This window comes from Malus domestica, chromosome 10 (genome assembly GCF_042453785.1).
Source record: "Malus domestica chromosome 10, GDT2T_hap1".
Lineage (NCBI taxonomy): Eukaryota > Viridiplantae > Streptophyta > Magnoliopsida > Rosales > Rosaceae > Malus > Malus domestica.
Genome location: NC_091670.1, coordinates 40,574,000 through 40,589,951, shown reverse-complemented (window position 1 = coordinate 40,589,951; position 15,952 = coordinate 40,574,000). Strand labels below are relative to the sequence as shown.

Sequence of the window (15,952 nt, the reverse complement as noted above, 5' to 3'; positions counted from 1 at the left end):
AAGAGATTGTGTACAACGAAGGAAGATGGGTAAACCCATGGAGGTGGGCAGTTTTGAGGCTATGTTGGTGCTGCGAAGGTTGGATGGGGTGGAGCCTGGGTGTTGGTGCGGCTGCCGTATTGGGGATCGTGGTGCAGATGGGGTTTGGAGGTCTGTTGCTTCAGTGGTTTTGGAATTGGGATGGTTAACCAATTTTTATCATTTTTTTTTGTTAAAGAGATATATATATCCTATATATTCTAATAAATAGAATTTAAAAGATTTTAGAGATATATAAAAGGTTATATTAGGAATAAGGGTGGGTGGGAAGAGAGAGTTTTTCATTTTTAACTTTTTATGATGGGTGAAATTATAAGGTGGGTGAGAAAATAGGACAATGGGGTGGGGCTAGTAACACTCTTAATAATTAGTAAAAAAAATTTGAAGCTGCTGTCAAATTTGACAGAAAGCCCCTTTGCTGCCATTCCATGTCATGCCGCATAGAATTTGGCATTTCGGTTGGAAACAATTAATGACTGTCTTTTTTAACTGTTATAACTTATGTGGACAATTTAGCATTTCCTTTGGATATGCTCTCAGCAACTAAGAATCCCCCTCCCACGGTGAGGTGTTGAATCTTGAATACTTTTTGGTGCATCATTTCTATCTCAAAGATTCGAGTGGGTGTCCATCGGTGTCGTGGCCAGGCGTGTCAAGTCAGCCCCGGAAGCCGGCAGCTGTTTTTCTATGAATGGATTTGGACTTTGGATAACTATAGGGTTAGGGCCTAAATATTTGGACTTGGGACAGATGTAAAGCCATGAGTTACTCGCTAATCGTAGTTACGGACTAGATCTTTAGGTAACCTAAAATAAGAGATGTGATTTTGATATGGTGATAATGATATGATTCAACAACATAATGATATGATTTGATTCAACAACATAATGATATGATTCAACAACATGGGTACGTTTTTCACAAGTGTAGGGATACCGATAGTTTTGGATACGCCATTTGGGTAAGATATTACGTGTTGTTTGTCTAGAGCAAAAATTCTATGATGCTTCAAAACAAAAATACTCTGGGGAGTTTTATTTGTTAGATTTTAGTTTTTATGCTTTTAATCAAAGATTTAACCTGGAGTATGATATTCTAGAGTACCATAAAAAATCGTTTAAAGAATCTTGTAGCTTAGTAGTTAGGAGCAGGGGCGTATCTACTTTTGGGCAAGGTGGGTCAGCTGACTCCCCAAGCTAAGAAATTCTCCAGAGAAGAGATGGGTTTAGCCCTCTGAAAATCTGAGATGCCCTTGAAAGCTGACATCCAATAGCTCAATGAATTGCCTCTATGGGCACTGGGCACGGTAGCTGCTAGCCTTATGCATTTGTATGCGTTGTTATTGGTATCTGTCGATAGACTCACTCAACATATATTAGCATCTGTTGGCATGTTCGTTCAAAAACTATTAACATCAATCGACATGTTTGCTCATATGCTATTGGCCTCAGGTGCTATTCTTATTGATTCCCTAATAATATTTCCTAAATCCGCAATTGGTGAAAACATTTACCAACTCTTGAATTGGATTACCCCTATCCTTTGTTGTATATGAAAAGTAAATATCGCCTTGTCCTAAGAAAAACTCAAAATTCAATCATTCAGTGAAGTCAAAATCATGACATAACAAAAAGCTTACATTAAAGTACACTCTTTTAAAATTTCGAACTTTCCTTTACAGTAAAAAAGAACGAAAAAGAACGAACAAGATAAAAAGGTTTCTTGCTTTACAGACCCACACGTATTTCCTTCCCCATGACGAAAAACAAAAACAGTCCCAATTAAACCCTAATTGTAATTTTGTTTATCTTTATCTTTTTCTTTTTGTTAAAATTAATTCCAATCTAATATTAAAAAAAAACCTATTAAATTATTGGGGGGAAGAAAAAAGTTTGAGCAAGTATGTGTATCAATGGCTTCCACGGTTGACCATTTTCATGTACTGATTCAAAGACTCTTGTCTCTGCAGCCTCATTTCCTCATTGAACTTGTTTATGAACTCTTCCACTCGGCGGTTCAACTCGTCCTGACTCAGCGACGGCTCTTTCCTCAGCCTCCCTCCACTTCCATCCACGGCGGCTGCACGTCTCAGTTTCTGGTTGCTTCGGTCCTTAAACGTCTCTGCCTTCGCCATCACTGGCGTGTCCCCTGCCGACGTCAAGTCAACGTTTAACTGACGGCCACAGTTCTGCAACGTCTCGGACTTCTCCATGCGCCTGCTCAACGTATTCGACCGACCTTCCGTTATCGCCTTCCACGTGCTCTCCAGCGTGTCGTACTGCTTTGGCTTCACCACTATCAAAGGCTCCCCACCTGTGAAATTTGGCGGTAAAGGTTAAATGTCTACTTTACCCCTTTGTGCTAGAGCACCTTTTACTTTTCAACGTGTCATATATAAAAGGGCTTATTAGACATTATCCAAACTTTTATGCCGTTACTTGATTACCTGATAACGAATGTTGGAAAATGTTTTTTAGATAGTCACAAACATTTTCGTTTTTAAATAACTAAAAGCATTGTGCTAGCAAAAGTGCTTCTTACTAAAGCAATCTCATACTATTTAAACACAAAACTAGGGTTATGAAATTGAAAATGAAAATACCTTCAGGACTGGATCTAGCCGGTTTACGGCGACTGGATCTAGCCGGTTTCCGGCGACTGTGTCTCGCCGAAACTAGAGGTTTCTCCACCGGCAAAGCGATATCATCGGACTCCACCATACTCTTCGGCGGCGAGATCACAAGCTTATCTTCGTATTCGCGATCATCTTTATTCTCAGCCACCGCAGGCTTTGCTTCTTCTACGTAGCCATTGCTCACAAACGCAGACGTCGGCTCATGAACAACCTCCGGCTCTCGATACCTCGGTTGGTAAACCGCCTCCGACCCCGGTTTGATCACAACCGCAGACGTCAGCTTATGAACCTTCGGCTCTCGATACATCGGCGCGTAAACCACCGCCGGATCCGAAACGCTCACCTCCGACTCCGGTTGAAGCTTCGGCTGAGGCGACCTGCCGTGGCCGTCGAATCTGGAGGAAGCGGCGATGGTGATGATGATGCCGTTGACGAGGACGTAGAGGTACGGAGGGCGGAGCAAGAATCGGAATGAGGAGCACATGACCGAAAAGTTAGAGGCTACGAACTCCGCCGCCATCGGAACGGAGATCTTCATGGCCAGAGCCCACGCCACAAAGCCGCTCAAAATCAGGACAATCTTCAGAGAAGCTAACCAAGACATTTTTTATTAAGTAAGATCTTAATCAAGTTTAATTTTGATTAGTTAACAGCGGTGACTGTTTAAGAACGAGTGAGAGTGAGTGAGAACTGGAGATGTAAGCACTGAGAGGTGGTCGTTTGAGAGAAACTGAATTAATGCATGGGGAATATATAGAGAAGGAGAGGGAGGGGCGCGTATTTTGTGATGGGACTTGAGCCGTCGGATTTAGACGAGGAGTGATCGACATTGGATTGTTGACTGAATTAATGCATGGGGAGAGAAGGAGAAGGAGGGACGCGTATTTTGTGATGGGACTTGAGCCGTCGGATTTAGACAAGGAGCGATCGACGGTGGAATGTTGACTGGGTGCGCAAGGATGGCCCCACTCTTGTTGCCTTGTGGAGAGAACATCCACGTATAGTGTCCCACGTATCAAATAAAGTAATCATGATCCAGAGACTTAAGTGATAAGCTGTAAATATTTATGGGGTTAAGTTTAGGAGGTGGATTGGATGCCCACCCATTTTCATACTCTTTTCATCACTTTTTGTTTGTGTGGTCACAGTTAAATTATGTCAATATTTTATAATTTTTTTTTATAAAAATAATAAAACAAGTAATAAAAATATAAAATGTTGACGTGACTTAACTATGACCACATAAAACAGGAAAGGATGGGAAGAGTATGGAAATGGGAGGGTAGACAATCCACCTCCTTAAGTTTAAACATTTGTGGACCACTTCTTAATTAAGCGTAGTAATCATGATTTAGAGATAAAGTGATGAGCTGTAAATATTTATGGGTTTAAGTTTAAACATGTGTAAGCATGGAGGCACCGCCACGTCTGAATTAAGCGTGCCAGCGTGGTGGTAATTTGGCAAGTTGAGTTTCCATTTCACACTAAACTCAACCGCTTCTTCTCTCTCTCATTTTCTTTCCATTTCTCTACAGAGAGCTTGGTTTTTGGTCATTTTGTTTCGTCGTTGTGCATGACTTTCTATCTACCTTAAATACAGGTTACACTGAGGAAATCTAATTGATTATCAGTTGTCGTTGACCACGGCCACAAGAATCAGGCTATGTACCGCCTTTAAGTTTTTAACCTTTTGCAGAGGCTCGTGCACTGATTTAAGTTCAATAATACCTTCACTTCGACCTCACGTTTAGTTGCTACAGTTGAGTTTGTAATCCTAAGCAAACCGCTGGTGATTAGCCGAAGGAAGGTGAGGATGACGTCGTCATCATGTCCCTTATGCCCAAAATTACCATTTAATTTAAGAAAACTAATGAAAATGACTTGAAAATTTTGAGTTTTAATAATAATGACAAAATAAATGGCAAAGTGAATCGTATCATGATTGACTTTTTAATGTAAAAATGTGGTTTTTTGTTAAAATGAATAGTACCGGAAGCTTTTCGTTAAAGTTCTCTTTAATTTAATGTTTAAGTTTTTAATCTCAAATTAGTTAATCATTTAAACCGTAAGTTTTCCCGTTTAAGTATAACATTTGTACATTAGATAATCGCATCAAACAATGAGGCACTCTATTAACTTGTTGGCGAATATGGGTAACACAACCATCGATTGTCTTTTTTTCAGCAACTCTTCACCGTTCATCAACTCCATCTCAGATGTGTTCAGGCCTGAACGAAGAATCGCCGAAGTTAAGAAGAAAATGACCTTTTGAACTCTTTTGTTTGTTTAGATCCCAATTTATGTGTAAAGGGGGTCACAATCTTCTTTTTTTTTTTTCGGATTAAGGTAAAGAGGACTGGCTTTAGGTGACAGGAAAGTTTAGTAGTATTTACCAAAAGTAGAAGGCATTATTTTGAAATCTTTAGAGCATTATTTGACAGTTACTTAAGGATTAAGATCACGAGAGCATTATTTTGAATTTGTCTTTTGACAAACGGTAGTGTTAGTAGGTTAAATTGTTAGTTATTAGGGAAGGTAAATCGATGAGGATCAAACTCGTACCAAAGTGCATAAACGTCATTACTTTTCGCCACTACAGCAAAGCGCATGCACGCATTATACTTTGAATTTTTGATAGCATTATTTGACGTAGTAAGATCATTAGGGCTGGTCCAATGGTGGCGGAGACGCTCCTCCCTAGTAGGTGGCCAGTGGCGACCACCACTTGTTTTGTAGCTTTCACAAGGTGTACCTCTAAACCAATCACGTAACCTTGAGCTTTTGGCACTGGATCCTACGGCTGGAAGATAATAAGACTGTTTGTTAGGTCAACTTGATTAGAATAATGTTGTCGAATCTTAACCATTTAATCTAATGTTTTATAAATATAAATCTATTGATAGATTAAGTATCCATGCATCTTAGTCAGACACGCTAAATATGTTTAATGATTCAACAAATGTACGTATACTCCTAAATCCATCAAAATAAAAATTGAAAAGCATTCGAGTATTTTCCTCACCACACGTTTGCATAAAGAACAAAAAAAAAAAAAAAACAATGTTCGATAACAAACACTTAATCGTAGCATGACAAGTGAAAATTTATAATCTTGATCCTTGGAGATGAACTTAATCTGCTCCATATGGCATATATGTGAAGTGGAAAACGTATACAATATTAGAGCATCATTAAAAGGAAATGTCAAAATGTCCAAATTAACAATAACGGTAAAAAAAAGCAGCAATGTTTTCCAACCGAGAAGTCAAATTTGACATCACCTTTAAATTTGACATCAACTTCAAATTTTTTTAATTAACTATTAAATACTTTTTATTATTATTTTATTGGTTTAAGGCACTGGCTTTTAATTTCTTTTCATTACCACTGTTTACATCTTTTATACCTTTTAATTCATTTCCTTTCATTACCGATGCAAAGAAAATAAATATGAATTTTCATTTATGTTTAAAATTTGACATATGGGGTGGAGAGCAAAACTTAAAAAAAAAAATCAAAGTGCCACATCTTCTTTGCATATGGTCTTAATGGTTGTCTTGGACGTCATGGTGAGATTTCAGAGTGTAAATAAGTCTTTTCTGAAAATGAAAACTAATTAATAATTTAACATAGAAGCAAAGAGGGACTGAGATGTTGGTGCTTGACATCTCAACTAAATATATGGTTAGTTTGTGTAGACATCTGAGGACTGACCCGATATATATGAAGATATGGGTAGTTTGTGTAGACATTTGACGACTGACAAATATTTGAAGTGTTGAAGATCAATATAACTGAAATATAAATAATAATATCCACATTTAGCGTGCAATTTGGCCCATATATTAGCATAGTTCCCAACCGACAATCAGTGAAAAAAGGATAACCGAAATTAGATTACTGCAGATAAATTAACAGATAAACAAATGGGCAAACAAAAGATTAGTCAATTGTTCGCTGAGACGTAATTAGTATTTTCGACGTCAAATGACAGGTAATTATGTGGTAATTCAATATGGAAGTTGGAAGTTAGCTTGTCAGTTAAGCGATCCATACATATAGAGAAACAGAAGGTCAGTCAATTGGCGGTCGGTGTGCTTTAGTTTCAGGTGAACCTCAAATCATGACACTACTTTTTTGTGGACCTCAAATCACCCAAATTGCAAAGAAAAAATCTTCGTGCATGCGATTTCACCAAATGCCCAACTACAGTCTTTGACAAGTAAAAAGCTTGAAAAATACTCCCAAAAAAATGTAGACTGTAGACGTCACATTCATGCAATCCATTAAACCGTCCATATGTATCGAGGTTGTGTATATGTAGTACAGACATATATTGTGGATAATGCGTGCACCCCAATAAAAGGAATCGACATGAGATAATTTTTCAGCGCAGCGACAATCACATAATGCTATCAAACCATTAAATTCTATAACACATGTTATAATATATCAACACTTTTATGCACTCATGTGAATTTTATGCACGCGTGTGAATTAATACGTAACACCACGTATCAATGTCAACATTGCTAAACTCATAAATCTCTCAATTGACACAGTTTCTCCATGTCATCTCCAAATTTATGTCCACCGCCCAGTGTAAAATGTGAACGAAGAGTAGACTAATTGCATCTTTAATTATTGATTAGTGCTCTTTTGCGTAGAAAAAGTGTATGTAATGGTATGGAAATGTAACTAGTCGCTCTCAAAAATTAATTAATTGCAAAAGAAATTAAATAAATGGAGGATTAGGTAGTTAATTGATAAAGATGCATGGTTGGCTGCCTCCTTCTAGAGCTACCAGACTATCCAGGAAACTCCTCCGAAGACCCATGAAACAAGTCGTTCCTTTATCAGCAAATTTTTTATGTATCCGGGGGTGACGTGATATTATTCTACTTAAATATATATTAATACGTGGATTTGTATTTTATTATTGACCATGTCTTTTATTTTTATTATAATACGTGAAATTATACGTTACATAATTTGTAGTTCTGATACTCATAAAAATTTTCCTGGGTGTGGCAATATGTCATGCAAGCAGTCAATACTCAATAGCTTCCCTTTTTATGAATAACTAGCTGTAACCCAAAGTCGGAATATTTTTCTGTGTAGGTCCTTTCAGAGTACTGTGAATAATTTAGCTGCTTCGAAGACTACATCTTATGGATAAAAACTTCTATGTAAAAATATAGTGTGTATACGTATTGTACCAAATGAGGATCCCAAATTGCATGAGTATAAGTCTTACATGTAAAGGATCATACACCAATAGATACAAAAAAAATATTGCCAATTGCCTGAAATGAGAAGGAAAGATATTCTGATAAAAACGTTCCTCAGTCATATCATCATGACTTTTAAAGTCATGTACAGTAGCAATACCAAACCAAATACAACGAGTACTGAGTTCCTGAGCTAAGCCTTGGTTAACCCTTGGAAATCTTAAGGCATTATAAGATGTATACATAAGCATGATCGGTCCATTAGATTAGGTAAGAAAAACTGGCAGTTAATATACAATTACCAGCGAAACAAAGAGGGACAGAGAGATGGTGCATGCGTGTCAGCTCAGATAGTATTGATCAGTAGGTTTATTTGTCTGATCCCAGATAATGAAAGTGACACTCGAGTTCTGACTTTGAATGGAGGGAAAATACTTAACCTAATGGGATAGAAACTGCGTATTATGATATATGCTTGTGAAGTTGTTGTCGACGGGCAAGACTCGAGATAACATTTTGCATGGTTTGGTGGGAGCCAAACCGACCAAGAAAAACAGATAACAGAAACAAATGGGACAAACCTTGACCTAAATGGCAGTTTATTGTTCGTTGAGACTTAAGAGGTAGTTAATATACATCACACAAATACAGTTGATAAATAAATATACGACAGTTAATTAACTTGTCAATTAAGCTGCATATATGAAAAGACAGAAGGATAAGTCAATTGGTCTGTGGTCCTTTGATTTCAGGTAAATCTGTTGGTCTTAATCTTTGCGGACCTGAAATAATTGACAACTTTTTTTTCGCATGGCACCTTTTTTTTTTTTTTTTGTGGTCCTGAAATAATTGTCCGGATTGCAAAATCTTTGCATGCATGCGATTTCACCAAATGGCCAACTTCTATGTGTGAAGCGTAAACTTAACAATGCGTGTTCATCTTTTTTCCACCTAAACGTTATCCAACTGCCCCCAACTGCATGCATATAATCTGTATATACATACATATATATATATATATATAATTATATTTCTCAATGGAAGAAAAAATGGTTTAGACTGTAGACGTCATACATATGCACCATAATTACATGCGTACGATATGGAAAACGTGTGGACCCCACTTTAAGGGGATAATTTTTGAGAGCTTTAACGAAAAGCTCCCGGTACTGTTTATTTTAACGAAAAACCACATTTTTACATTAAAAAGTCAATCCTTATACTATTCACTTTACCCTTTATTTTGTCCTTATCGTTAAAACTCAAAGTTTTCAAGCTCTTTTCATTAGTTTTCCTTAATTTTTTTGGTAAATTTGGGGGTCCTTAACAGTTTGTTAATACATGATATCATTTAACGATCAATTTAACAAAAATATGAGAGTGCAAAATGTAGTTTATCCCTGATTATTTATAAGAGTAAATTGTAGTTATAATCCATTAACTTTAACTCAATTGGAGCAATAGTCCCTCAACTAAAAATCCATTATCATTGGACCCTCAACTCATCGAAACATGTAGTTATGGTCCCTCAACTAAAAATTCATTACCATTGGACCCTCAACTCATCGAAACATGTAGCTATGGTCCTTCAACTAAAAATTCATTACCATTGGTCCCTCAACTTTAATTCAATTGGAGAAATGATCCCTTAACTTTTACTCAATTGTAGCAATGGTCCTTCCAACATAACTCGTTTTGACAAAAATTTTGACGTAATTGACGAAAATGACCATAATTACACACTTTGATGAGTTGAGGGACCCTAATTATATAAATGATTATTCCAACATAACTTATTTTGACAAAATTTTGACGAAATTAATGAAAATGACTATAGCTACACATTTTGATAAGTTGAGGGACCAATAGTAATAAATTTTTAGTTGAGAGACCATTGTTCCAATTTGATTAAAGTTGAGGAATAATTGCTACAATTTACTCTATTTATAATCTCCGAACGAACGGTGGACTCGAGTCATTCACACTCTGCCTAGAAAAGTGCAGAGGGGCCATTGCCAGATTATGGGATTGTGCTAGTCATTGTCAGATTAAATTAGTTAAATAAATTAATTAAGGATAATGAAGGTAGTTAATTAAATTAATCATAAAGATGCATATGGTTGGCTACTGCCTCCTTCCAAAGCTGCCGGTCCATCCAAGAAACTACTCCCGATCGCCGATTGAGAGCTGCATGCGATCGAAACAGGTCATTGTCTCATGTGAGTGTGTCTACTAGTAAGAAATCTTCGACACCTTATCTCGTTAATCAAGTAACAAATTAAAGTATTTTTTTATACAACAATATTCTAACTATATAACGTACTGCATACACAATTTAAATTTAGGTGCAAAGGAACAAATATATACTTGCTTTAACCCACACTGTACTTAATAAAAATTGAAGAGTATTAGCGTTCGTTTGGAAGTGCTTTTAAAATGACTAAAACAGTTTTTAGAGAAAATGTTGTTGGGTTCCAAAAGCACTTGAAATACGGTCGTAAAAAACACCAATTATATACTTCTTCTAAAAAGTACTTTAAGTGATTTTTCATATTTACTTGCACTTTTACTAAGATTTGATTCCAAAAACATTAACAAAAACGCTTTTAATCATTTTAAAAATATTTTCAAATAAACGATTAGGGAGGAGATAATATTGGCTAAAACTTTATTCCCTTGATATGCCAGTGTATTTTCATACTCCACTAAAATATTGGATAGGGTACCGTGGGCGGTGGTCAGAGGGTGGGAGCGTGCCGCTGATTGGGCAGCTGCAAGAGAATGGAAGAAGACTTGGTAACGTACAAGCATTCCGAGTCATAGTCTTTGGTCCAAAGTCGTTACTGATGAACAGTTTACCGTTTACACCGTCCATTTCTTGAGTGTCAGCCATTTGTAAATTTCCTCCATCACAGTTTATGGATCTTCATGGTTGCATCAGTATATTTCTATATCCAGAATTGCGTAACTCAACCCTATAGCTCGGGTAAAACTCACGCGAGAAAAGGGATAGATTGCCTTCATGGGTCATATTAACCGTTCTTTTATGTATGGCCTATGAAGCTCATATTGAGTCTTATCTTCCAGAGAGTACAGAGATAAAAATATCTTCTTCTTATTTCACTTTCTTACTCAACAAGACATTTACATCAGTATATATATAGATACAATTCTATTGACATAATTGACCTCAACATTCATAAACTAATTACATATTCACCCTTGTCTAACTGACTCCAACTATACAATTACTACTAGAGTCTTTACACCCCCTCAAGCTGAGACTTGGGACAGGAAAATGGCCAAGAGGAAGCTTGGATTGCAGAAAACAGAATCTGTGTTTTGAAAGGGATTTGGTGTGAATATCAGCCAATTGATCTTGGCTGCAGACATAAAGCACTTTAATCAAATGCGCCAATACTAACTCCCGAATGTAATGATAATCCACTTCTACATGCTTTGTCCGAGCATGAAACACGGGATTGGAGGCAAGAGAAATGGCAGAAATGTTATCACACCAAAGAGTTGGAACAGTAGACAGAGGAAAGTGGATATCAGAAAAAACTTTGCAAATCCAGGTGATTTCAGCTGCAGTATGTGCTAAAGCACGATATTCAGCTTCGGTGGAGGACCGGGCAACAGTGGGTTGCTTTTTAGCATTCCAACTGATCAGATTGGGACCCAAAAACACACAGAAGCCAGTAGTAGAACGTCTATCAAAAGTACAACCGGCCCAGTCAGCATCAGAATAAGCAGTGAGGGCAAGAGAACCCTTTTTAAACCAAAGACCTTGAGTAAGAGTGCCTTTGAGAAACCGGAGAATGCGTTTAACAGCTTGCAGGTGTTGTTCCCGTGGGGAATGCATGAACTGACAAACTTGGTTTACAGCAAAGGAAAGATCAGGCCTGGTCCAAGTGAGATATTGCAAACCACCCACTAGAGATCTATATTCAGTGGGATTAGAGAGTAAAGGGCCACTGTGATCAAGTTTAGTGGTACCAAGAGGAGTGACACAAGGCTTGGCACCTGCCATATTTGCCTTGTGAAGAAGATCAAGAGAGTATTTACTTTGATGCATGAAGAGGCCTTCAGAATTGCGCTGCACCTCCAAACCCAAAAAATAATGAAGAGGGCCCATATCCTTAACAGGAAATGCTTGGCTAAGTTTGTGAATGAAGTGTTGGCAGAGAATGGTATTTGGGCCGGTGACAAGAATGTCATCGACATAGACCAAAACAAGAACAGGAGCTGAAGCTTGAAGAACAAAGAGAGAAGCATCAGAGGAGGACTGCTTAAACCCAAGAGTGCACATGACTTGGAACAGTTTATCAAACCAAGCCCTGGGGGCTTGTTTTAAACCATACAAAGATTTCTTGAGGTGGCAGACATGAGTGGGAAGATTGGAATCAATGAAACCAGGTGGCTGAGTCATAAAAACAGCTTCCTTGAGATCTCCGTGTAAAAAGGCATTGCTAATGTCCAATTGATGGAGAAACCAGTCATGTTGAACAGCCAAGGTTAATAAAATACGAATGGTGACTGGCTTAGCTACTGGACTGAAAGTATCTTGATAGTCAACACCCTCCTTTTGATGAAATCCTTTGGCTACTAACCGAGCCTTATACCTGTCCACCGTACCATCAGGTTTCCTCTTAATCCGGAACACCCATTTACAGCCAACAATGTTCTGAGACGGAGAGTGGGGTACCAAATGCCAAGTACCAGTGAGTTGAAGAGCATTAAACTCGTCCTGCATAGCTTGTCTCCAGTGGGCATACTTGGAGGCTTGTAAGTATGTGGAAGGAACAAAATCAACATCAACAGGTAAAGGATGTTTGGTGGCAGAATATGCTTTTGGTTTAAAAATACCAGCCTTTGAACGAGTAAGCATAGGATGGGTATTAGGAGCTGTAGAATGGGATACAGGAGGATGAGTAGGAGGAGCTGCAGAAGGTGAGACAGAATTGGAGGATGATGGGGAAGAAGAAACATGCTCAGTGGAAGGGACAGTGGATTGAACTGGAGAAGGTCGCTGGGGAATAGAGAAGTGTAAATCAAAAGGGGAATGTGGAGAGGGAGATCCTGGAGAAACCACCACAGATGAAGAAGAAAGAAATGGAAACCTGTTTTCATTGAATTGAACATGGCGGGAGATATAGATTCTCTGAGTAGTAGGATCAAGACATCTATAGCCCTTGTGCTGCAAACTATAGCCCAAAAATACACATTCTGTACTCTTCCCATCTAACTTGGAGTGAACATATGGCTTTAACCAGGGATAACATGAGCAACCAAAAACCTTCAACTTGGAATAATCAGGGACAGAGTGAAATAAAAGTTCCCATGGAGACTGATGCAAGCTGGAAATAGGCAGGCGATTGATCAGGTAGACTGCAGTAGAGAGGGATTCAACCCAATACAAATGAGGAACTTTCGAGGCAACTAATAGAGTCCGTGCTGTCTCAACTAAATGGCGGTGCTTCTGTTCGACACAGCCATTCTGTTCAGGTGTGTGAGGACAGCTGAGCTGATGAGATATACCATGATCTTGAAGAAAAGATTTAAACTTGTTACTAGTAAATTCACCCCCTGAATCGGACCTCAAACATTTGATTTTATTACCAACAGAATTCTCAACATAGGTCTTGAATACAACAAAAGTAGAATATACATCAGATTTGGCCTTTAAAGGAAAGAACCAAGAGTACTTGCTGTAATCATCCACTATTAAAAGATAGTATTGGTAACCACATGCAGAAATGACAGGAGCAGGACCCCAAACATCACAATGTAACAAACTTAAACTAGTAGTAGAAATAGAACTAGAGGGATGAAACGGGAGCTTGTGATTCTTAGCAACTGCACAGTCCGAGCAGAAGAAATCAACAGAGTGTTTTCCCTGCAGTGCAAGCTTATGTGCAGATAGAACGCGCCTGAAGATGGCAGAAGAAGGATGCCCCAAGCGACTGTGCCAAATATTCACAGGGGCTTTAGTACCGACTAAAGCATGAGGGGATGAACAAGATGAAGAGAAAGAAGCAGGGATACCTTGAAAAGTATAGAAACCATTGTTAACCGTGCCCTGCAAAAGCATCTTCCCCGTAGAACGATCCTTAACAACAGAACCATTGGAATGCAAAGTCAAAGAGCAGGAATTATCCTTAAGAAATTGATATGCAGAGAGTAAATTGTGCTTCATTTGCGGAACATGTAACACATTGTGCAACTGAAAAGAGGCATGAACAGTATTTAACAATGTACTGCCAGTATGATGAATGGACAAACCTTTTCCATCGCCGATATACACCTTATCTTCACCAGTGTAGGGAGTAGGAGAAGAGATATTGGAGATGTCATGGGTGATATGAGATGTAGCACCAGAATCTAAAATCCATGAAAAAGACGGTTTGGAAGCATAATGAGTATACAGGGCAGCAAGTTTAGTAGGGGGTACTCGACCAAAGATGTCGGGATTCATTCTATCAAAGCAATCAATAGCTTCATGACTGGAGGATCCACAAATTTGACAATTGTTACGAACTCCAGGAGTACTAGAAGAACGAAAACCAGGATTGTTGGACCTTTGGAAACCAGAATTAGAGTGAGAGCCCCTATTATTGTTGCCCTGATAGTTTCGATTGCCTCTGTTGTTGGGAAAGCGATTATTGTTCCGTCCACGATTAGAGTTGTAGCGAGAAGAATTCTGCATAGGGTGATGTTGAGCGGCATAAGCTTGAGAAGAATGTGGTGTAGGAAGGAGAGGTGGTTGACTCTGAGCAGCATAAGCATGAACCGGTTCAGCCGCAACTATTTTCTTACGACGAGCCATTGACAATTCTTTAGTAAGAAGAAGACCATGCAGTTCATCCAAAGTAGTAGATGAGAGGCAAAGAGTAATAGAATCAACAAATGAGTCAAATTCCTCTGGTAAACCATGCAATGTAGCAGCAATCAAGTCACGATCGGACACAGAGGCACCAGCAGCTGTTAAAGAATCAGAAATTGCTTTAATTTGCTGGAGATACTCAGAGATCGATTGAGAGCCTTTCTGAAGAGATTGAAGACGAGAGCGAAGCTGATGAATATGAGCATCGGAGATGCCACCAAACCTCTGTTCCAATTTGAGCCATAAATCACGAGAAGAAGAAACTCCAACTGTGAAAGGAATAATCTCCTCCGAGAGTGTAGAGTTCAACCAAATCAAGAGATTTTGATCTTTTTCGTACCACTGTTCAAACGCAGGATTGACAGAGCGATCAGACAAGAGAGGAGAGGGACAAGGTTCAGAACCATCAATAACACCGAGAATCTTGTAGCGACGAAGAATTGGAGCAAAGAGCGCTCGCCATGGAAGATAATTCGAACTCTTAAGCTTGATCGGAACCATACTGCCAATGTTCTGAATCGTGAGAGAGGTATAGCTTTGCACCAAATTAGGGTTTGGAGAAGAGGAATTTGGGAGAGAAGATGACGAATCAGACGCCATGGTGGAAGATACAGGCAAGATTCAACCAAATAACCACACTAATGACAGAAAAGAAGCACCAGAGATCAGATCGAACCAGAAACCGTAGCAGAGATGCCGTGAGATCAGAGATCGGAACGGACCAGAGATCGGAGCGGAGAAGCCATGAGATCAGATCTGAGCAGAAAATCCGTGAGACTGTGAGATCAGATCGAACCAGAGATCAGATTGAAGATGCCGAGAGGATCGAAGAGTCACCAAGCAGGAAGACGATGACGAGAGGGATCGAAGATTCACCAAGGCCGTGAGGCGGTGGCGATTGATACCATATTGAGTCTTATCTTCCAGAGAGTACAGAGATAAAAATATCTTCTTCTTATTTCACTTTCTTACTCAACAAGACATTTACATCAGTATATATATAGATACAATTCTATTGACATAATTGACCTTAACATTCAGAAACTAATTACATATTCACCCTTGTCTAACTGACTCCAACTATACAATTACTACTAGAGTCTTTAGCTCATTAGTCATTGGTCTTATGATCAAATTTACAAAAAAAGTGTTTATCACATA

At 38.6% G+C, this 15,952-nt stretch overlaps 1 protein-coding gene across 1 annotated transcript; it reads right to left on the bottom strand.

The window, feature by feature from the left end:
- Window positions 1-1,658: 1,658 nt before the first annotated feature.
- Window positions 1,659-3,406, bottom strand: LOC103446471 (uncharacterized). Its single transcript, XM_008385593.4, has 2 exons — window positions 2,642-3,406; window positions 1,659-2,352 (listed from the first exon to the last, which is right to left on the bottom strand). Exons 1-2 carry the CDS (start codon window positions 3,276-3,278, stop codon window positions 1,949-1,951), a joined length of 1,041 nt encoding a protein of 346 aa, XP_008383815.2. The 5' UTR covers window positions 3,279-3,406; the 3' UTR covers window positions 1,659-1,948.
- Window positions 3,407-15,952: the final 12,546 nt, after the last annotated feature.